The 24,796-nt window shown below is 42.2% G+C and overlaps 1 protein-coding gene across 1 annotated transcript in view; it reads left to right on the forward strand.

The window, feature by feature from the left end:
• Positions 1-339: 339 nt before the first annotated feature.
• Positions 340-24,796, forward strand: part of pmepa1 (prostate transmembrane protein, androgen induced 1) — a 46,277-nt gene continuing 21,820 nt past the window's right edge. The window contains exon 1 of the mRNA XM_034082699.1: positions 340-859. Within this exon, the coding sequence (XP_033938590.1) occupies positions 769-859 (91 nt within the window). The 5' untranslated portion in view covers positions 340-768. The remainder of the gene's footprint in view (positions 860-24,796) is intronic.

Consider the following 24,796-nt stretch of genomic DNA (forward strand, 5'->3'; position numbering starts at 1 on the left):
GTGTGTCTGAAAACAGCAACAAAATGGCCTACTTTGATGATTAAAGTGGTATTGTTCGTCTGTTCATCGACTTGTAGTAATACTTTATTTGTCTGTAGGCCTATCTGCTGTTTGCTCCTCTCTGTCGGCTTTGAAGGGATTGTGTTTGCTAAAAAGGCAAGTGGAAATTGGAAATGAGAGACAGACCCAGACAGAGAGGAGGGGGGAGGAGGGGGGGGAGTGACACTGAGAAATCCCTGGAGACAGACAGAGAGAGAGAGGAGAGAGAGAGAGAGAGAGAGAGAGAGAGAGAGAGAGAGAGAGAGAGAGAGAGAGAGAGAGAGAGAGAGGGAAGGGGTGAGGGAGAAAGAGAGGAGCAGACCGACGTCCGTTAGTAGTTTAGTCGCCGGTCACTCGGCTGAAAACACGGATCCATTACATCTCTAACGGACGGAACCGGACATTTAAACTAGTTTCAGCGACATGTTTTAGCTTAGCTGCGTTCAAACTACATGTAGCCTACCCGGCTGTACCGACACTTCTGCGGTAGGCCGACAGATAGATAGGCAGAGACATTTCGGAGGAAGAGGAGGAGAAACCGGAGCGAGGAGGAGGAGAGAACCGAAACAGGAGGAGGACGACGGAGAGGAGACCCTAGGAGGCTGGAGAGAAAAAAGGGAGGATTTTTTGGGGGGGAGTTTGGCGTAGTGTTGTTTTTTGGGCTCCTCTCCTCCAGCCTTTTCCCCTGTCTGGAGAAAAAGCCTAATGGTTGACTTCAGGAGGCTTTAAATGAACTTGATGGGTGTTTTAAACGCCACCGCCAATGTCTCCTGTACATGTAACTGCAAGCGCTACACCTCCCTCCAGAGCATGGAAATCAGTGAGTAACTTACATTCACTTTTCTTGTGTTTTTCATTCACTTTAGCTATGTCTGTAAATCGAAACTGTCAAGCTACACACTCGTTTCTGTACTTGGGCTCCTCACAAATACAGAAAGAAGGAGCAAATTGTCTTCATTTAGTTTCTTGGGTGTCACTTTTTGCCATAGGCGATGTCGGGCTGTGTTTCAGTGACATGAAACATCACAAAATGTGTCCACTCTTACATTTTGAATCTACTAAATCTTGTAGGTGAGCTCAGTATGTGTTAACGTTGTACAGCTTGTGTACAAACTTCTGTTCATGGCGGCCCATGAACTGGGGCTCGGTCCCCATGCGGAGGACCGGGGTTCGAGTCTTGTTCGGGTCCTTTTTCTGTGTCATTCTCTCTGTTTCTCCCCGTTCAAATTCTGTCTCTACAATAAGATTGCCCCAAAAAACATTATGTTGGGTCACATGCTAGCCTCTTTAAAATAGGCTACGTAATGTTTTCTCCTCAGTGAACCTTTAACCCGTTTAATAAGGCTTGATTTTGAACTTGAGACAACCCTGCCAGCTTCCCATCTCTTTCCTTACAGCCGGATTGTTTAAACAGCATTTGTCGCCGCATTAATATCATATCCATGTTTATTATATCTGTTTTGTTCACTTTGAAAGCCTAGTTTGACAAAAAGTGTTATTTTTCGGTTGGGGTTTCGCAGCCGCTGGCGTTGTGTCTGATCTCAGCTTGCTTCATTTGAACATACTCCGCTTTTCCGCTGGGTTTTAAGGGTACAAATACAACGTTAAGTGTATTTAAACTACCAGGAAGTTACAGTTGAGGACATGGAAAGCTGGATATCAGAGGAAAAGGTGTGTTTGTTCGGTGGGAAAGGGGGGAGTTGGAAGTTTTGTCGCCGCTTCGTCATTCGAGCAAAGCCAGACGGGTGTCTAGCCGTCTGCCCGCGCGCGTGCGTATGTGCGCGCGTCCCCGTGCATGTGTGTGGTCGCATCCGGGAAATCCTGGTGTATGTGTTATATGAGTGTGCTTTTTGGTGTGTAACTGTGTGTGCTTTTTGCAAGGCACTTCCCGGGTTTGGAGTGCTATTCCCACTGGGGAAACACACATGCTGGTACAGTCACAACACTGAAAGGTCATCTAGATGAAAGCTGTGTGTGTGTGTGTGTGTGTGTGTGTGTGTGTGTGTGTGTGTGTGTGTGTGTGTGTGTGTGTGTGTGTGTGTGTGTGTGTGTGTGTGTGTTTGTGTGTTTGTCCAGCTGAGGTCAGGAGCAGGGCTGACTCATGAGTGTTCTTTTCCCCATAATGACCGCCTCCCTGCACATTATCCCTTACATATTCAATCACTTGCATATAGACTCTTATTGCACTACAGCACTTTTTTACAATTTTACAATTTTTCTTTTTGTATTTACTTGTACTATTTTTTCTGTTTTATTTTGTTGCACTGTTGGAGGAGCCTGTGACCTAAGATGTTCATCGTCATAACTACACTGTAGCTATGTTCGTATGACCAATAAAAGCCTTGCATTTAAAATATTCATAATAGAAGCACGCCTTTTTGCTCACAAAGCAAGAGGACTTCATGTGGGTTTAGTTTACACAGCTTAAATCAAGACTAAGAAACATGTGCATGGTTGGACTCACCATGGTCTGATAAATATCAATAAATAGCCAACTTAAAAAAAGTTTTAAGATGATAACATGACTTCCTGTCTCTTGAAAATACCAAACCTTGTGCAGAACTATTTGTATTCTGACTTTTAAAAGAAGCATGACTCAATGACTCCTCGGCCTGTTTTAACAACATAAGATCTATTTAGAGCAGGGGTGTCAAACTCAAGGCCCGGGGGCCACATTCGGCCCGCGACTTCATTTTATGTGGCCCCACAAGAGCTTACAAAGAATATAATATGTTTATTATACGGTTACATGCTACAGAAGCACGTTGCCCATAAACTACATGTCCCACAATGCATCTCAAATATGACTTTTTTTCTCAGAATTTGCCTTTTTTTCTTCAAAATATGCATTTTTTCATAGAATTCCTTTTTCTCAGAATTAGATTTTTATTTCAAAATGTCACTTCTAAAATATTTAACGCATTTAACGCATGTGCAGAATGGCCCGCCCCATACGTGCCACCAGTGGCAGCGCCAGGGTATGGCTGGGGTAGGCTACACCCATACCAAGAAATGGCTTATTATGTTAAAGTAAGCAAAATAAAGTCTGCCAACTCGCGCGGAGTAAATTGCACAGACAGCAGTTAGTAAGATTGATTTCAGTAGCCACGGTTTTGAAAACATTTGTCACGTAGTGATCGTCTTCTCAATAGAACATCTTTGATAACGGCGTGGTGTTGTTGCAGGAAGTCCCGACGCAGAATACTTTTGCTGTAGTACAGGGCAGAGCCATATAATAGTAATAATATGGCTCTGGTACAGGGGTGCTAGGGGTGTAACGGTACACGTACCCGTACCGAAATTATTCGGTACGGGCCCTTCGGTTCGGTACACGTGTGTACCGAAGTGTACCGAACGCATATAACGTTAAACGTAAAAAATTGAGAACGTGAACAACTTCTTGGAAGTAATCTCCGGTGCTGCGTCGCAGCATTCAGAGTAATTTGCACCCATTGTGATCAAAGCGTCATAGAGCGAGCAAGTCATTTCATTGGACGAGCTGGTCAGAGGGATGCGTTCAAATGTAGTCAGTAATTTGAGGAACTGTCGAAATGGCGAACGCAGATAAAGTTGAGCTCGAAAATCCTCCAGCATCATTGAAGTCTCCGGTTTGGGAACATTTTGGTTTCGCAGTTACGTTCAAGGATGACGGACAAAGACAGGTGGACCGAACCAACGCTGTTTGTCGGCATTGTTCAACTAACATTGGTTACGCGGCTGACAATACATCAAACTTGCACACTCATTTGAAAAGGCATCACCCGAACGTGAATATCACCGGTAGCAAAAGACTGAAGTGCAAACCCAACTCCCGCTAGCATTTAAGCCTCCATCACAAAACATAACATATTTTTTTTTAATTATTATTAAACTGTGAATAATGTATTCACTCAAATAAATGCAAAATATAATAAAATAAACATTAAGGTGCAGCATTTCGATGAACTGAAATAATCTGTATTTGAACTTTACTGTACTAGTAAAGCCATTTCTTTTTCAACAGGAAATGCTTTCATGTTAAAACATGAGAGGGAACTCTCCTAACTGTTGCCGTATTCTTTTTTTGGATTATAAACACACCTTTTAATTTGATAGTGAATGTGAGCAGTCATAGCAATCAAAGTGAAATACCTTGACTTAACACAAGAGAAATACAGAATGCAGACGCAGTTCCTCAGTCAGAACGCAGACATGATGTTTAGTCTGGAAGACAAAGGGAGGGAAACAGATAAAACAAAGGAGGAGAGAGGGAGGACTGCAGAGGGAAGAGTATGTCAACACTTTAGAAGACAGGAACACGGTGTCAGCAAAAGAGAAACCAAAATAGGCAAAAAGAGAATTCCTAGGGAGTTGCAGATTGTGTAGGAGTTGATAGAAGCTACGTTTGAACGATGCATCGGCTCTGTTTATGAAGCCAGATTATGTGTAAAGTGTTTGAGCTGTGCTGGACAGTATGCAATGGAGTGTGGCAGGGAGGATGAAAGACACAGGATAATCCACGTTATACACTTCAGATGTGCTGATCAAAGGACGATGTAGCGAGAAAAGAGACAGGCAGGCTTTCCCTGTTAAAAATAGGTCCATAACTTGGGACAACAGCTATGCTTTGGTCTCAAACATCTGTTATGATGTTAAATGTACAACTGAAATCTAAAGCATTATAGGGATATAGCTGCTTTATTAATATATCTCTTAGCTTAAAATGAATAGCTTTTATGTTTTCATTATTAAGTGTGGACAGGCACCTCAAATGAACATGCTGTCCCTTTAACTTAAAAGCTAGAATTTAGACATTCAATAATATGGCATATGTGATTTTGTAATTAGGGTGTCTTTTAATCTAAACAAAAGAAAGATGCAGTTTGGTTGCCTTGTTAGGATTCTTTAGTTGTTCTATGTCCAGGACGTTTTTGACCAGGAGCCGAATTATCCGTAGAGTTCTTTAATGCTGTTTGGTGGACAAAGTGGGCTGCTAACCAAGCTACCGCTAACGTTAGCTCAGTTTGTTTCTCTGGTAACTTAAGATCCCTGCGTCCGATAACTCAAATTCTTCACCCGGGTAAAAAACAGAGCTATAAACAGACATTATAATTTGAAAAATGTTACATATTCTACCTTTAAATGCTTCAAAGTCCTTGAATTAAGATAAATTCAGACTTCCCATTTTTGTAAAGGCACTACAAAGACCCTGACTCACCTCAAACCATCATTTACCGTCTCTGCCGCACACCGTCCCTCATCTGGATCTGTGAAGTTGTAATTGCAGGGTTACATATACCTGTTACCCTCTGACATATATGAACACACACACACACACACACACACACACACACACACACACACACACACACACACACACACACACACACACACACACACACACACACACACACACACACACACACACACATATGCAAAAACATCTGTTCTGAGCGGCAGACATTGCTAGTCAAAGCACATGACATCAGCATTACTCACAGGCTGGCTGGCTGTGTGTGTGTGTGTGTGTGTGTGTGTGTGTGTGTGTGTGTGTGTGTGTGTGTGTGTGTGTGTGTGTGTGTGTGTGTGTGTGTGTGTGTGTGTGTGTGTGTGTGTGTGTGTGTGGTGTGTGTGTGTGTGTGTGTGTGGTGAAGTCATCGCTTGTATCAGTTCTTAAGAATCATTTCCTACCAGCAGCTTGTTTCCTGTACATTTGTACAGCAACACCTTCACAGACTCTCTCTCGTTGGCCAAAATAAACGTTGTTGGACCGTGGTGTGTGTGTGTGTGTGTGTGTGTGTGTGTGTGTGTGTGTGTGTGTGTGTGTGTGTGTGTGTGTGTGTGTGTGTGTGTGTGTGTGTGTGTGTGTGTGTGTGTGTGTGTGTGTGTGTGTGTGTGGTGTGTGTGTGTGTGTGTGTGTGTGTGTGTGTGTGTGTGTGTGTGTGTGTGTGTGTGTGTGTGTGTGCAGTTCAGCTGGAGGGTAGCTGTATTTATTTGGATTATGGAATTGGAGGGTAGAGGCAGAGTGTTCCTGGACTGTGGCGTCGGGCACAGGAAGGACACGCTGTGACCGGGCATCTGGATCTGACAAACACACATTCCTGTGGTGGTAAAGTCACAAGTTTGATCCTCACAGCAGCCCGTCTACCCATGAGCAGGACACTGAACCCAGACCTGACTTGTTCTTGACTTGTAGTTTTTGAATTTGGAATTATATCACAATCACAATATGGATTTGTGCAAAATTGAAATCACAGGAAGCACAGTTGTTCTGAAATGCTAAATATGTAATAAAAAAAACTTTTGAAAAATATGTCCCAACCTATCACCTTCTAAATACTAAACACAACATATTTGTTTGCTACAGATAGTCTCAAAAAGTCACACCATGATCATTTAATAAATTATTTTCAATGATAATAAGAATTATGATAAAAAGTTGTAATTCCTTTCAATATATTATACCTTTCAATACCTTTCAGAATCATATCCCAATCGCAATATCAGTCATACAAATTGAAATAATATTTGTTTCCGAAATCATTGAACCCTATTTCAAACCCTATATCAAGTTAAGTTCAACCTGAAATAAACAGAAACAGCAAGATATTCAAATTTGAATACATATAGGGACTGGAGCTTTGTATTTCCTCTGTCCATGCTCAGACACCAGTTTGCAGAGAGCATGTTGGACAGACATCAGGCAAGTCTCACTGAGGCCTTCTGCCAGGTGACACAAAGCAGTAATGTTAATTAATTACAGTGACTGTTACACCAGCCAAAGTCACCTAATGATCTGCACATTGCTAACAAAAGGGAACAAGAGCCGCTTTCACACCAAGTACTTTGCCGTACTTAGTTCCCAGTAGGGGTGTAACGGTATACGTACCGAATAATTTCGGTACGGGCCCTTCGGTTCGGTACAGGTGTGTACCGAAGTGTACCGAACGAATATAACGTTAAAACGTACAAAATTGAGAACGTGAACAACTTTTTGGAAGTAATCTCAGGTGCTGCGTCGCAGCATCCAGTGTAATTTGCTCACATTGGGTTCATCGCGTCATAGAGCGAGCAAGTCATTTCATTGGACGAGAGGCATACTATGAGAGCTGGTCAGAGGGATGCGTTCAAATATAGTCAGTAATTTGAGGAACTGTCGAAATGGCGAACGCAGATAAAGTTGAGCTCGAAAATCCTCCAGCATCATTGAAGTCTCCTGTTTGGGAACATTTTGGTTTCGCAGTTACGTTCAAGGATGACAAAGACAGGTGTACCGAACCAAAGCTGTTTGTCGGCACTTTTCAACAAAAATTGGTTACGCGGCTGACAATACACCAAACTTGCACACTCGTTTGAAAAGGCATCACCCGAACGTGAATATCACCGGTACCAAAAGACAAAAGACTGAAGTGCAAACCCAACTCCCACTAGCATTTAAGCCTCCACCACTCGCAACAAGTTCAGACCGAGCCAAAGCTATTACAAACGCCAAATATCCTTATGTTGCCATGTTAGCAAAGCGCTACCTGGCTGTATCTGCTACCTCTGTCCCGAGCGAGAGGGTGTTCTCCACGGCAGGAGACATTGCTAGTGCCAGCAGATCTGCCCTTTCGGCAAGCAATGTGGACAAGTACATTTTTCTTTAAAAAAACATGAAAATACAATGACAAGCAAGTCCTAATGTCAAGCTGGCTGCTTAGGTACTAGTACAGTAAAGTTCAAATACAGATTATTTCAGTTCATCGAAATGCTGCACCTTAATGTTTATTTTATTATATTTTGTATTTATTTGAGTGAATACATTATTCAGAGTTTAATAATAATTAAAAAAAACCAAAAAATATTTTATGTTTTGTGATAATTTGTTCTGCTGTACCGAAAACGTACCGAACCGTGACCTAAAAACCGAGGTACGTATCGAACCAAAATGTTTGTGAACCGTTACACCCCTAGTGCCCAGCACTAAGTGCCGGCACTTAGTGCCGGCACTTAGTACCCCCATCAGTTCCCTGAGGGAAGATTACGCAAATGAAGCCGCTGACGCCACTGCTCCTTCTTCTGCTTTGGGTTTACTGGCAGAACCACTTCACGGTGTATACTGCCACCCGAAGTCCCCGTCCGGAAGTCCCCGGAGTTGGTGCGCGGGGCTAATGCTAATAATGCTAATGCCAGCAAATACAATGGCTGCTTCACAAAACTTTTCAGAGTTTTACAGGGCGTGGTTTGCAATTCGCCCAGCCAATCGAAATTGGTACTTTTTCTCCCCAGGATAGTAGCAGGCTCTAACAATGGGGGTAAAAGTTCTCAGGAACTAAGTTCTTTTTTTGGTGTGAACGCAAAATTCCAGGCACTATCGGAACTAAACGGGAAAAGTACGGGTAAAAGTACTAAAGGAAATACTTATTATTTAGTTAATGCAGGTATTTCATTAACTGGAACCACATCCAATGAAAACAGCTATTTTAGTTTGACACATAAGACCATATCATTCACTTTATGTATGTACAAAAGCACCAGGAGTCAACAATATTTACTGTATTTTTAGCTTGAAAAGTCACTCTTTCTTTCGAAATCAGATTGTCATGTGTCATTCTGTCATTGTCATGTGTCACTCTACAAAAACATCACTCTCCACATCCTGTTGAAGCTGCTGCTCCATGTGACACAGAGGATGTTTAATAATCATGATAAAAAACAAGACCTATCCAGTTCCACTTTTCACAGCTGTGGTGCAGAACTACATCCTGAGGCAAGCTGCGTGCAGCAGTTTGTCTTTGATCGCTCCAACTGTAATAGCCGTACCAAAAGCCTCTTTTACACCATTTAACTGAGATTACGGTCATAACCGTGCTAACACTGTAGCTTCGCTTAAACAGGGTGACCTTAAAGACAAAGGAGAGACATACTCAATTTGGCACATAGTGTCACTTTGGAAGTGTTGTTTGTTTACAGCTCTTTTGGACAAAATTGTAATTGTATTATTGTGTTGAATATCATTCCAAAACGATAAGTATTCAAGGGATAAGCTGTCTTAAACAGAAGCAATACTACAATGTAAAAATACTCTCACCGGGTTCCTGCAGATCATTCAAATTCTCAATAGGCATTCAATGAATTCATCAAAATAGATGGTAAATATAGGCCGTAAAATGTCTTAGATCTACCTTCTAACCGTCTTAGAAATGCTAAGACATGGGGAATGTGATATGAGCTAATTGTTTTCTTCTGACCTAGACTTGTAAAATATGACAATATATTATATTATATTATTATTATATTAAATGAAATGCCTCTCGTATTAACTTTAATTGAAAACAATTGCTCATACATTTGACTCTTACATTATATTCTGAATATTTCCAGTAGAAGTAGGAATTAGACCTCAGAATCAGAATACCTTTATTCGTCCCACAGAGGGGAAATGTACATGTGTTCCAGCAGAAAAAGAGCCAAAGACAGCTTAACGTTTAACAAGAAGTATAAAAAACAGAACAAAATATTAAAGATAAAAAAATGTTTTTAAAAAGAATTACACAATTTACAAAATACAAAAATACACAGCCTGTAACAGTTCTGAAGATGTAGCAGCCATATTGCACAGTTATTCACGGAACATATATATATATATATATATATATATATATATATATATATAACACAAGGGGTGTTATCGTCTGTGTTTTTGTGTGTGTGTGTGTGTGTGTGTGTGTGTGTGTGTGTGTGTGTGTGTGTGTGTGTGTGTGTGTGTGTGTGTGGACCTATTTCAGATAATAATAACTGATGCATTTAGGGGTATATAATATTGTATCTGGGAAAAGTAGGGATACATACTTATAACCAGGGCTGCACATAACTGGTGCGCAGGTGCGCATGCGCACCCCCGCAAAAAAAAAACGTGTATTCGCAGAGAAGTGGCTACAGGATGTAGGCTGGCTCCAAACCGATGACGAGCGCACTGAGATGTGGTGCAAAATATGCAGAGAAAATCCAAATCTTGCTGATAAAAGCAACGCCTTTTATATAGGTTGTACGGATTTTAGTCATCCAGCTTTTGAAAAGCATGAGAAGAGCAAAGAGCATGTGAAGATAGCTGACAAGGGCAGCCAGGATAAGAACCCCAATCGTCCCCTCGACAGGTGGCAGGAAGACTCAATGAAGAACAGCACCAAGCTCTCAGTAATATGTTTCTGTTGGCCTTTCACAAAGCCAAACGTGCACGTCCTATGCGTTCATATGAGGAGGACATTGCGCTTCTTAAGAGGCTTAAAGTTAATGTTGGGACTGCTTATCATTCGAGAGAAGGGGGATCCCGCATCATGGAGACCATCGCACAGGCAATCAGTTCAGAGTTGTATGAAAAATTGAAGGCAGCTGAATTGGGGTGTGCTTTTTGATGGATCAGAAGACATAACAAAAGTGGAGCAGGAAATGGTGTACATTGTGTCAGTGGGTAGCAAGGGAGAGTTTAGCTCAGGTTTCCTTGGGTTCATTAATTTGGGTGTGGAACGAACAGCACAGGACATAGCAGACGGGCTGGAGCAACTCTTCCATGCTTGTGGCTTAGGAGATGAGTAGAAGACGAAGTTGGTTTCTGTATGCACAGACGGAGCTGCAGTGAACGTCGGAGTTTACAACGGGGTCGTCCCCAAACTTCGTAAACTGGTGGCGATTGGGGATTCCCTTGTGCATATTCTGTGTACCGCCCACACCCTCGAGAACTGTGCCAAGTCAGCTGATGGCATGGTTTCATACCGTGAGACATTTAATAGCTGCGTTGTCAAGCGGCTACGCTTTTATTTGCAGAAAGGGGGCGCCAAAAGAACAGAACAACTTAAGATGATATGTGATGAGGATGGCATTGCCTTTGTAAAACTAGGAACGTTTCACAACATTAGATGGTGTGCATGGAGACAAGAGACTCTTTTGAAAATATGGAGGCCATTCAATCTCAAGTGGCTACAAGTGATGACAGTGACCTAAAACATGTCTGCACAGAGCGTTTTAAGTGTTTCCTAGGCAACATGCTTGACACTGGAAACTAGGGATGCTCCGATCGCCAATTTCGGGGCCGATCGTCAGTATCTCATGCAGCTCACTGATCCAATAATGAGTGACCCGACAGTGAAGAATAAATATATGTATAACTAGTTTAGCTAGTTCCAGAGGTAAGGCAAGGCAAGGCAAGTTTATTTATATAGCACTTTTCAACGCAAGGCAATTCAAAGTGCTTTACAAAAAATGAAAGACATTAAGCATAAAAAAAGAAAAGCTAATAAAATAAACATTAAAAGGAAAAATACATGGAAAAAAGTTACAGTGCAGTCTAAAATATGAATAGTTCAATTAAACATTAAAAGAAAAAGTACATGGATAAAAGTTACAGTGCAGTAACTGCACTGCATCGGTGACCGATCGATCGGAGCATCCCTACTGGAAACATTGTACAGTTCACCTCCCTCAAGTTCCAGCAAGATCATTTGACTATTGGTGAATGCAAGGATGAGCTCGTGGTAGCTATCGGACAGCTGACACTTCTGCTTGACAGCGAAGGCAAGTACAGGAAAGAGAGTGTTTCAGATGCTGATTCTGACAGGGACAAGGTCGATGTATTGAGAGGTCTAATTCAGGAGTTTGATAGCAGATATGAATCCCTCAAGTCATGTGATCCATTTTTAATGTTTGATCCTTCAACTTGGCCTGAAGAAAAAAAAGATCTCCACAGTTTTGGCAACACAACACTTAGTGGCATTCTTCAGAAATATGAAGCCATCCTGTCTATCCACAGAGACTCCGCTGTAAGAGAATGGATGCTTTTAAAGCAAGCAGGAAAACGTTTGGCAGCGTTCTCTGTGTATGACTTGGTCAACATAGTGAAGACAAGCAATCCAGAAAGATACTCCAACATTCAGAACGTCCTGCTGTTGTCCCTGACACTTCCCGTGAGCAGTGCTTCATGTGAGAGGGGATTTTCACATCTTAATATAATCAAAAGCAAGTTCAGATCCTGCCTGTCAGACTCTCGCCTCTCATCCCTGATGCACATCCACTTGTCTAAGATGACCACAGAGACTTTGGACCCAAACCCAGCTGTTGACTTGTGGATGCAAGCAGCTAATCGCAGACTCTACCAGAGAGAAAGTAGTAGGCCTACATCATCAGCTACCATGTCTGACAGAGAGGAAGACAGTGAGGAGAACAGTCAGGAGGGTAGTGATGACAGCTTGTAGGATTACTGGTCGTGCTAATGTTGTCTTGTGTTCACCTCTGCATGTGTGTGTTCTGTGTTCACCTCTGCATGTGTGTTCTGTGATCACCTCTGCATGTGTGTTCTGTGATCACCTCTGCATGTGTGTTCTGTGTTCACCTCTGCATGTGTGTTCTGTGATCACCTCTGCATGTGTGTTCTGTGATCACCTCTGCATGTGTGTTCTGTGTTCACCTCTGCATGTGTGTTCTGTGTTCACCTCTGCATGTGTGTCCTGTGTTCACCTCTGCATGTGTGTCCTGTGTTCACCTCTGCATGTGTGTCCTGTGTTCACCTCTGCGTGTGTGTTCTGTGATCACCTCTGCATGTGTGTCCTGTGTTCACCTCTGCGTGTGTGTTCTGTGATCACCTCTGCATGTGTGTCCTGTGTTCACCTCTGCATGTGTGTTCTGTGTTCACCTCTGCATGTGTGTTCTGTGTTCACCTCTGCATGTGTGTCCTGTGTTCACCTCTGCATGTGTGTGCTGTGTTCACCTCTGCATGTGTGTTCTGTGTTCACCTCTGCATGTGTGTTCTGTGTTCACCTCTGCATGTGTGTGCTGTGTTCACCTCTGCATGTGTGTTCTGTGTTCACCTCTGCATGTGTGTGCTGTGTTCACATGTGTGTTCAGTGCCGTGTGTCTGGCAAATAAAGTCAAGACCCCTCAAAAGTTACGGTTTATTTCATTTTAAGGATGAGCACCAAGCAACATCTCCAGGTGCTCCTTTGAGAACCAGGGCAAACAAGTTATGTGCACCCCTGAGTATTAACCTATAATAATAAATCTAAATCTATTGGTACAATATTCACTTCCAAAATATGAAGATGTGTAGATGTATAAAGTATGGAAACACTTAAGAAAAGTACTTCTAAAGTATATTTGAGTTGTCAGTACATTCCACCACTGGGGTTAATAGAGAGATGTTTCAACAAATCCATGTGGAAGCTGAGTGCTCCAAAAACAAAAAGGTTCAGTTCTGACATATTTCTCAGACATGGCCAACAGTTACTGGGCGGCGTTTGTGTTTCTGCTCTCTGTATTTTAGTTCTCAGTGATTGCTTTTCTTTCTTTCTTTCTTTCTTTCTTTCTTCCTTTCTTTCCTCTTGTCTTTCTCTTGTTCCGTCGCCTTTTCTCTCTCACTCAGTGAATCATGGAAATTAAATGATTGAGTCTGTTCTGGCAGGCCTCCTAGACTTATTATGTAAACCTCTCTGTCTGGCTGTGTGTGTGGCTGTGTGTGTGTGTCTGGCTGTGTGTGTGTGTGTGTGTGTGTGTGTGTGTGTGTGTGTGTGTGTGTGTGTGTGTGTGTATGTGTGTGTGTGTGTGTGTGTGTGTGTGTGTGTGTGTGTGTGTGTGTGTGTGTGTGTGTGTGTGTGTGTGTGTGTGTGTGTGTGTGTGTGTGTGTGTGTGTGTGTGTGTGTGTGTGTTAGGGCTGCTCAATTAATCGTATTTGAATCGCTATTACGATTATGGCTTGCAACGATTACGAAAACAACGTAATCAAAATAAAACGATATTCTTTTAATTTTTTAATTTATTATTTTATTTTTTAATTGTTTTTTCAGTTGAATTATACTAAAGTTCAGGGTAATCAACTGTTAAAAACTTACTGTTCACATTTCTATCCAATAAATTGATGTTTTCAAAGTAAATGGATAATCGTTTTTAATAATTGTGATAATAATCGAGATTATGATTTTTGCTATAACCGAGCAGCCCTAGTGTGTGTGTGTGTGTGTGTGTGTGTGTGTGTGTGTGTGTGTGTGTGTGTGTGTGTGTGTGTGTGTGTGTGTGTGTGTGTGTGTGTGTGTGTGTGTGTGTGTGTGTGTGTGTGTGTGTGTGTGTGTGTGTGTGTGTGTGTGTGTGTGTGTGTGTGTGTGTGTGTGTGTGTGTGTGTGAGCACATGTGTTAGTCTGCGTTTGTCTATTCCTGTCTGTGGGGCTGTGTATAGTGTTGTGATATTCAGTTGAGGGAAGGTTTGTTAAATGATATTAAAACGTTGCTCTACATGCCTGCTGTTAAAGAAAAGGCGGTGTGTTAGGTATTCTGTGTGTTTACAGAAGCCTGAGTCCATCAAACCATTTGTGTTTTAAGTGTTTTGTTCTTTGATTGGATTGACAGCTGGCATCGTCCCAGAACCAGAATCTCTTTAATCCTCGTGTAGGATAAACAGACAGTAATTTGTCTTGGAAGAAATGATTTATCCACCATAAGTCAACTCAGCTGCCTCGCTTTGTTTGCCAGTTGTTATAGCACATGACACTGGGAGCGGCCCAGTGCAGACACTGTCTCAGCACGTCGATAGTAGCATTTCCAGTTGAATGTCCTTATCCAGTGGTTGACTGTTCTTCTTTTCTCATTATTATTCCACTTTTGTTTCCCTTGTTTCTAACATTTTCTTAACATAATACAAACAATTCTAGATTTTCAAGTTTTGTTCTACGACATAAAATCTGTCAGTGAACTCTCCGCTGGTGAATGTCAGAAATGTTCTAGGTGTCATAAAAAACGCTGTTGCTAACAAATGGATATATGAGACTACTAAATATCATCACGCCAAACATTAGCCACCTTTAGCTTAGCGGTGGTGTTAAGTCATGTGGCCGTGACATTGATTTGATGCTTCAATCACTATAACAGTGGTCTTAATATGTTGACATTATGTTTCTGAACATACGGTAGCGTGAAAGTATCAAAAACATTTGTGTGTCACAGATCTTATTTTCTGCTCAATTCCAACAGGAAATCGAAAATTCGCTTTAGTCGAGGGAACCCTTGCGATGCAAACGTCTTTGTCTGCCAAAGGAAAACAAACGTTGCTATTTGATGTGTGCGTGCAATTCTCCCCGTTTACTCATCACTACACATGGTAACTTTTAAAAAATGTAATAAAAAGTCATTGGTGTGAGCATGTGTTTATAAAAAACGATTTTCTTTAAAAAGCATCCCATCACAAAAGTGAAAGGCTCTTTGGGATTGTAGCATTATGAACTGCCCACCATGGCAACTTGGTAGAAGCACCAGATTCCTTAGAAACATATTCCTGAAGATGTCATTCAAATCACCCCTACGTCTATTAGTCTGCTTTGTTAAAAGCTCTTTCCTGATCTCATTTCTTCCTTGCTTCCTTCCTCCCTTCCTCCCGTCTTTTATTCCTTCATTCATCCTCTCAGCTGTTCATTGTTTCTCGGTCTAGACACACAAAAAACACGGGGAAAAAAGTCATCATGGTGACATATGCATATATGTAGATGCATGCACCGTGCTGTGCATCTAAGGGTCAAGGTCATCTTCACTCTGGGGGTTGTGTGTGTGTGTGTGTGTGTGTGTGTGTGTGTGTGTGTGTGTGTGTGTGTGTGTGTGTGTGTGTGTGTGTGTGTGTGTGTGTGTGTGTGTGTGTGTGTGTGTGTGTGTGTGTGTGTGTGTGTGTGTGTGTGTGTGTGTGTGCATATCATCTGCATACAAGACAGTGCTCAGCTGAGGCCCTTGGACCCATATTGTCCCATTAATTAGTCTGAAGTGGGATCCGGGCCTATGTGTCTGTCTCGCAGTGTGAATAAATCCATACAAAGACTGTCTCCGCTATAAATAAAGCCAATGACTGTCTGCATAGAGTGTCATGCGACAATGTGGAAAAGATCGGTTCTTGTTTTTTCATTAATTGCAGAAAAAAATCCCTGCAGTGCTGTCTGGTCTTCTAAATACTTTGATTGTAGTCTGTTTACGTAGCTCACAACAACTGCGTCTTGTGTTCTCGTGAATGAGTCTGGCACAGCGGAACTTGGCGTAGGATTGTCTACTTTCTAAATGTTCACATTAACATCTGATTACATTGAAAGGAAAAAGTGTTTTGGCTTTTGTTAACTAGTCTACTCCGTGAGAGCTTATTGCACCTGCTAATGTGGAATAGATCGTAAATGTAAGGACGACTGTTGAAAAAAATAGGTCTTTTTTAAAAGTCTTACAGGGGTTTAATCTAAAGTTAGGCAATTTAGTGATGTTAGGGTTTGATATTGTGATGTGAGACCGGATATTGTCTTCGATGTAGGTTTGTGTGTGGTTGTAGAGGCTGCATGACAGTACATTGATGCAATTTCTCTGAATTTACCAGACTTTTCTTGCTTCTTCAGGCTTTTTTCTAACAGGGAAACAGGGGGCGCTGTTAAAGTGATGCCAGAATACGATATTTCAGTTTGTCAAAAACGGTATAAATAACTACAAAAAATTGGAAACCCTGTCAAAGAGACCCTCAGACGGCATAGACAGCTTTGTTTTTACAGAGCTGTGACGTCCCGTTGTTGTTTACGTCCGCGGCGCCATCTTTTATACGGGCGCCATGTTCTCGCGAGAATTGACATATCTTATACAAGATCAGCGCCAGAGTATTGTCCTCATACAATATGTTTCAGATTATTTAAATATTTATCAGTAATTTGGATTTAAATGTCACTATGTTAATATTCTTTGAAAGCATACACGTCAAACCCAAATTGTCTTTCGCAATATCAAACGCTTTTGGTGAAAAATGTAATTATATATGATGTTCTTCGTATCATCAGCTTGAACTGACATAAAATGATCAACTGTTTGATATCTTATTAAATTAATAGATGAACTATTTTGACAAAGTCTTAATTATACCTGCCTTGGGCCTAAGTATCTTTGCAGTGAATGACTGTGATGTTAAAAAAAGAAACCAGGATCTAGTCTGAGCAACAGTCGTCTGCCATTTGGCGTTTTAACCAAAATGGCTTCCATTAGTTGAATCCAGAATGCGGTGCTGCAGTTTTGTAGGACGTTGTTTTTGTCGTTTAGAAGAAGCTGGATGAACGGTGCTTGAAAAGACAAAAACGTTAGATATTGAAGTAGTTTACCTTGAACCAAATGAAGCTGTTTGCAAAGTGCAAAGAGTGCACTTTCAAGTGATTGTGCTGTTGGTAAAGCTCTTTAGCGGCTTTAAGGACCATCTGTTGTTCCTTTTTAATTAGCTGGTTTAATGGGAAAGAAGCAGGGTGCTTTTAGAGGATGTTGGAAGAAAACGTTGCCTTCAAATATATATTTATTTTATGTTAATTCATTTATTTGCCAGCCAGATGAAGACATCCCGTTTGCCAAGAAATGAGAAACAATTCCCTTCTGCCGTGTGCAGGGGAGAGCACGTCATGGCTGTTAGATCCAGATATTCAGATATATGTATGTAGATGCTTGTTGTGTTGACGGGGGATTTTTTTGCATATGAAACCAATGTTGCTGTGCATCTGCGGTGAAGGTGTTGGGGGGGGGGATCTGGGGGGGCAAAGGTCAGAGGTCAGGTCAGGAGAAGGCAGCAGAGGGGGAGGGTGAAGGGTCGGGGGTTGGTTTTGGTGTGTGTATTTGTAAGTAATATTTAGCTATACTTTATTCGTCAATTCTTCAATAGCGCTTATTTCAATGGTGTTGTGTTTTCATACAGTTACTCAAATGTGACCCGAGTGTTTGAACCTCATTACATTTATTGATTGCATTGATTTGTTCACTCTTATTTCATAGAGTGCAGCTATATGGAGGTGTGTGTATAGATGATTAGAAGATTGTCCATTTCAAGTCTCATTACTGCCAGTAGCAACTGGCAGATCAAGACCTCATTTTGTGTACTACATGTATGATTTAAAAAGTATAACATTTGATATTTATAAGCATGTATTCATGCATTTTTCAACAACTATAACTCCTTCTGTGGCCTCTAGAAGTCTGTTGTGTGGAAAAAGCTAATAATTAGAATTTTGCAATGATACAAATTATGAGTGTGTAATTATAGACAAATATCCTTATATCTCTTTCCAACTACATTATTATCTTTATTATAAACTGTTGCAGAAAATATATGATATATTTGAGCTGAATGTGCAGATGATCTGGAGTCTTATGTTGACACGTTCCAGACACAGTGACATACATATCAAACATATGTATATCTCATAAATGCATCTTACATCACGAGACATCACTCAGTCAGCTGGTCTGCTTCTGGCGGCGAGACCCAGTCTAGACAAAAGACCCTTGAGTCACACACACATACACTCACACCCCCCCCACCACACACACACACACACACACACACACACACACACACACACACACACACACACACACACACACACACACACACACACAGATGACATAGACCTTCATGACCATGGGCTTGACCCCCCACACACACACACACACACACACACACACACACACACACACACACACACACACACACACACACACACACACACACACACACACACACACACACACACACACACACACACACACACACACACAGAGGGAGAGAGGGAGACTTGAAGTCAGGACGGTGTCTGCCTCTCTTTGCCCTCTGGCCCATAGGAAACAGCTGGGACCACAGCATTTGCATCCACACGCACACACACACACACACACACACACACACACACACACACACACACACAACACACACACACACACACACACACACACACACACACACACACACACACACACACACACACACACATACACTCTGACCCGCCTCCTTGTTTATATTACTAAAAATGATCATTATACATTCAACTATTCCAACACACAGACACAATACACCAGGGTTATTATAAACACCCAGCGAGACACCAACCGAGCTCCATCTCAGTGACAACAACCCCCACTCTCTGACTGACACACACACACACACACACACACACACACACACACACACACACACACACACACACACACACACACACACACACACACACACACACACACACACACACACACACACACACACACACACACATACAGAGGGTTGCGTCTAGACAGAGCAGCAGGCTAGAAACACAAACATTGTATTTGATGTGCTCAGGACACAAAGACCATAAAAGTACACATCAAAATGAAATGTTATCACAATAATGCTGTTGGTTGTGGTATGCTTTAACTTTTCCTCATGTCATATACCTTGAAATTATAACATGACAGCCAAATTGAACACTTATTCTTCACATTTCTTGAGTTGTGGCCAAGATCAACTTACTATTTCTAAAAATATAACTTTTCCGCGCCTTCTCTGTCTATTTTCTACACTCATTTGGTGAATTAAAGCCGAACAACAGAGCTTTTAATTCTAAATGAATACATCTGAAAACATCTAGCTTAAGCTCATTCACAGCAAAACATCTTTGTGTTTCGGACCGCCTGTTGGATAAAAAAAAAGAGTTCTTATGAACCTTTGTAGGAAAAGTACTGCGGTGTGCAAGCGCCTAATGTTTTAGATCATAAAGTATCTCATTTAGAAAGTTTGAGGAACTTCTCAAAGTGTAACTTTAACACAGGGTAGAATAGAGTCTTGTTGCAGGAAGTTAACTTAGGCCCCGGCCACACGAGGACGAAAACGGCTAAACGCATAGGATTAACGCAAACGCAAACAAGCTTCCGTCCACACGCAATAGTTATCCGGATAGTGTCTGCCCACACGAGACCGCTCCGTTTAGCTCCAACCGCTGGAGAAGCTGCAGTACATATGCTGAAGCCTGTACGTGGCGCTGTAACTTCCTCCACAAAAGCAGCGAAGAAGCATGGTTGTCATGGTTGCCCTTCTGTTTATTCTCCGCGGTGGGGGCCGAGAGAACCGGGCAGAGTTTTTCGCCAGTCAACGTGTATTAAAGTTTAAATCTTCTGACAAAATTATAAAAGTGCCGGTCAAAGGTCTTCTTTGTTATTTATTGAGCTTTAAAACAAATGAATAACGACTCTATATAATATAATAATAAAATACACGGAGCCTCTCTGTTTCCTCCCTCTCTTCAGACAGCGCCAGTGTCTGTCTCATGCAGCAGCTGATCCAGGAATGAGTGACCCGGCCGACAGTAAAAATAAACATATGTATAACTAGTTTAAGTAGTTTGAGAGGTGTCTCCGTCCTGTCAGATTAGACTTCACTCGCGTTTAGATCCATATCGAGAGAAAGATAAATAATCTGAATTCAGGGTGCAGTTTACTTTGACGCGGGGGTGAGCAGCAGAGGTGGGGAGAGGCGGGCTATTGCCTCATCATTATCAGAAAATGATCGTATAGGGCGTACACACGGAGCCGTTGGACCCCCCAGAGCGCTGCGTATGCCGTTCTATCCACCTTGGGACCTGTTATCGTTTCCGCAGTCGTTTAGTGCCGTATTCGGTCGTCCTCGTGTGGCCGAACGGTCTATATGACACTAAACAGTAATGCAAACGACCGTTTTCGTCCTCGTGCGGCCGGGGCCTTAAAGCCAACTCGTTTCTTGCAAAAAGAATCTCCCTTCACATCTGCACTGACGGATTCTTGGCACCATCAGAAACACAATCGCGTCTCGCAGTGTGTCCAACAACCTCCCACACCTCGTGGGTAGGACTTGCCAGCTGGCACACACACACACACACACACACACACACACACACACACACACACACACACACACACACACACACACACACACACACACACACACACACACCATGTATACATCACTTCAGGGGACATTACATTGACTTACATGCATTTCCTGGAGACTTATCCTCACCTTAACCATAACCAACACATGCCTAACCCTAACCCTAAACCTAACTAAGTCTTCACCCTAAAATTAATGATTCCCCTTATGGGGACCTCCATATTGTCCCCATAAGGGAGGCGAGTCCCCACACGTGACTGTGTAAACAGATTTAGGTCCCCACAAGTATAGTAATGCTAGGCCACACACACACACACACACACACACGCACGCACGCACGCACGCACGCACAGACAGACAGACAGACAGACAGACAGACAGACACACACACTGCTCCTCTGTGTACGAGCTGACCTGAAGAGCATTCTGTCTGAAACATATGAAAATCAAACCTCATTATCAGCTGCTTGTCTGGCTCTGTGTGTGTTTGTGCGTGTGTGTGTGTGTGTGTGTGTGTGTGTGTGTGTGTGTGTCTGTCTGTCTGTCTGTCACACACACACACACACACACACACACACACACACACACACACACACACACACAGTCCTCTGCGTCTGTCTGACTTCCCTCTCTTTCACATTCTAATGAACAGTGTGTGTTTGCGTACGAAGGTCTATGGGTGTGTATGTGTGCGTGTGTGCATGCGTGCATGTGTGTGCGGGGTCGTCTGGCTCCTTCTGGCTAGAATTCTAATGAGTATCCCACACACGCACGCACGCACGCACACACACACACACACACACACACACACACACACACGCACAAACACACACAGAGCCAGACAAGCAGCTGATAATGAGGTTTGATTTTCATATGTTTCAGACAGAATGCTCTTCAGGTCAGCTCGTACACAGAGGAGCAGTGTGTGTGTGTGTGTGTGTGTGTGTGTGTGTGTGTGTGTGTGTGTGTGTGTGTGTGTGTGTGTGTGTGTGTGTGTGTGTGTGTGTGTGTGTGTGTGTGTGTGTGTGTGTGTGTGTGTGTGTGTGTGTGTGTGTGTGTGTGTGTGTGTGTGTGTGTGTGTGTGTGTGTAATGGCTATGATCCAATGTGATATACATAACAGTCATCATTAGCAGTTGCAGCCTGCTGCAAAGAAATCTAAATCTGTCACAAGAATGTATACTACTATCTTTACAAAAGTACACATTCATATTTATAAACAGATACATGCTTTTACTAAAGTCTGTGACATTGTCTTTAGGGTTGCATTAGATGCTCCTAAACTGCAGATTATTTGTTCCATTAAAGAAAATCAGGAGAAATGTGCATTTCAGCTTCTATCAATGAAACTTCTTGAACGTCTCTTTTAGATCCAAAACCCAAATAGAGACAGTTTGACATGAACATCATCTGGGAAGAGCAGCATTCCTGCCATATCTTACATAACATATGACATTGTTGTCAATACTTCAGTCTGTCAATACTTCAGTCTGTCAATACTTTAGTCTGTCAATACTTCAGTCTGTCCATACTTCAGTCTGTCAATACTTCAGTCTGTCAATACTTCAGTCTGTCAATACTTCAGTCTGTCAATACATCAGTCTGTCCATACTTCAGTCTGTCCATACTTCAGTCTGTCCATACTTCAGTCTGTCAATACTTCAGTCTGTCCATACTTCAGTCTGTCAATACTTCAGTCTGTCAATACTTCAGTCTGGCAATACTTCAGTCTGTCAATACATCAGTCTGTCCATACTTCAGTCTGTCCATACTTCAGTCTGTCCATACTTCAGTCTGTCAATACTTCAGTCTGTCAATACTTCAGTCTGTCAATACTTCAGTCTGTCAATACTTCAGTCTGGCAATACTTCAGTCTGTCAATACTTTAGTCTGTCAATACTTCAGTCTGTCCATACTTCAGTCTGTCAATACTTCAGTCTGTCAATACTTCAGTCTGTCCATACTTCAGTCTGTCCATACTTCAGTCTGTCAATACTTCAGTCTGTCAATACTTCAGTCTGTCAATACTTCAGTCTGTCCATACTTCAGTCTGTCAATACTTCAGTCTGTCAATACTTCAGTCTGTCAATACTTCAGTCTGTCCATACTTCAGTCTGTCAATACTTCAGTCTGTCAATACTTCAGTCTGTCCATACTTCAGTCTGTCAATACATTAGTCTGTCAATACTTTAGTCTGTCAATACTTCAGTCTGTCAATACTTCAGTCTGTCAATACTTTAGTCTGTCAATACTTCAGTCTGTCCATACTTCAGTCTGTCCATACTTCAGTCTGTCAATACTTCAGTCTGTCAATACTTCAGTCTGTCCATACTTCAGTCTGTCAATACATTAGTCTGTCAATACTTCAGTCTGTCAATACTTTAGTCTGTCAATACTTCAGTCTGTCAATACTTCAGTCTGTCAATACTTCAGTCTGTCAATACATCAGTCTGTCCATACTTCAGTCTGTCCATACTTCAGTCTGTCCATACTTCAGTCTGTCCATACTTCAGTCTGTCAATACTTCAGTCTGTCCATACTTCAGTCTGTCAATACTTCAGTCTGTCAATACTTCAGTCTGTCAATACTTTAGTCTGTCAATACTTCAGTCTGTCAATACTTCAGTCTGGCAATACTTCAGTCTGTCAATACTTTAGTCTGTCAATACTTCAGTCTGTCCATACTTCAGTCTGTCAATACTTCAGTCTGTCCATACTTCAGTCTGTCAATACTTCAGTCTGTCCATACTTCAGTCTGTCAATACTTCAGTCTGTCCATACTTCAGTCTGTCCATACACTCTGCAGCTCGACATGCATCTCTGTGTCCACACGTCTCATGTTGATCCAATGATCGATGAATGGACTAGCAGCTGCAGACAGAGAGCTAAGTCACACTGAACTAGCGTTTACTCTTTGATGTCACATTCAAGGAACTTGACTTATGGACTGGACGTACACAGCTGGTTAAAGGAACTTGACTTATGGACTGGACGTACACAGCTGGTTAAAGGAACTTGACTTATGGACTGGACGTACACAGCTGGTTAAAGGAACTTGACTTATGGACTGGACGTACACAGCTGGTTAAAGGAACTTGACTTATGGACTGGACGTACGCAGCTGGTTAAAGGAACTTGACTTATGGACTGGACGTACGCAGCTGGTTAAAGGAACTTGACTTATGGACTGGACGTACACAGCTGGTTAAAGGAACTTGACTTATGGACTGGATGTACACAGCTGGTTAAAGGAACTTGACTTATGGACTGGACGTACACAGCTGGTTAAAGGAACTTGACTTATGGACTGGACGTACGCAGCTGGTTAAATGAACTTGACTTATGGACTGGACGTACGCAGCTAGTTAAAGGAACTTGACTTATGGACTGGACGTACACAGCTGGTTAAAGGAACTTGACTTATGGACTGGACGTACGCAGCTGGTTAAATGAACTTGACTTATGGACTGGACGTACGCAGCTGGTTAAAGGAACTTGACTTATGGACTGGACGCACGCAGCTGGTTAAAGGAACTTGACTTATGGACTGGACGTACACAGCTGGTTAAAGGAACTTGACTTATGGACTGGACGTACACAGCTGGTTAAAGGAACTTGACTTATGGACTGGATGTACACAGCTGGTTAAAGGAACTTGACTTATGGACTGGACGTACACAGCTGGTTAAAGGAACTTGACTTATGGACTGGACGTACGCAGCTGGTTAAATGAACTTGACTTATGGACTGGACGTACGCAGCTGGTTAAAGGAACTTGACTTATGGACTGGACGTACACAGCTGGTTAAAGGAACTTGACTTATGGACTGGACGTACACAGCTGGTTAAAGGAACTTGACTTATGGACTGGACGTACGCAGCTGGTTAAAGGAACTTGACTTATGGACTGGACGTACACAGCTGGTTAAAGGAACTTGACTTATGGACTGGACGTACACAGCTGGTTAAAGGAACTTGACTTATGGACTGGACGTACGCAGCTGGTTAAAGGAACTTGACTTATGGACTGGACGTACGCAGCTGGTTAAAGGAACTTGACTTATGGACTGGACGCACGCAGCTGGTTAAAGGAACTTGACTTA

This window comes from Pseudochaenichthys georgianus, chromosome 5 (assembly GCF_902827115.2).
Source record: "Pseudochaenichthys georgianus chromosome 5, fPseGeo1.2, whole genome shotgun sequence".
NCBI classification, from domain to species: Eukaryota; Metazoa; Chordata; class Actinopteri; order Perciformes; family Channichthyidae; genus Pseudochaenichthys; species Pseudochaenichthys georgianus.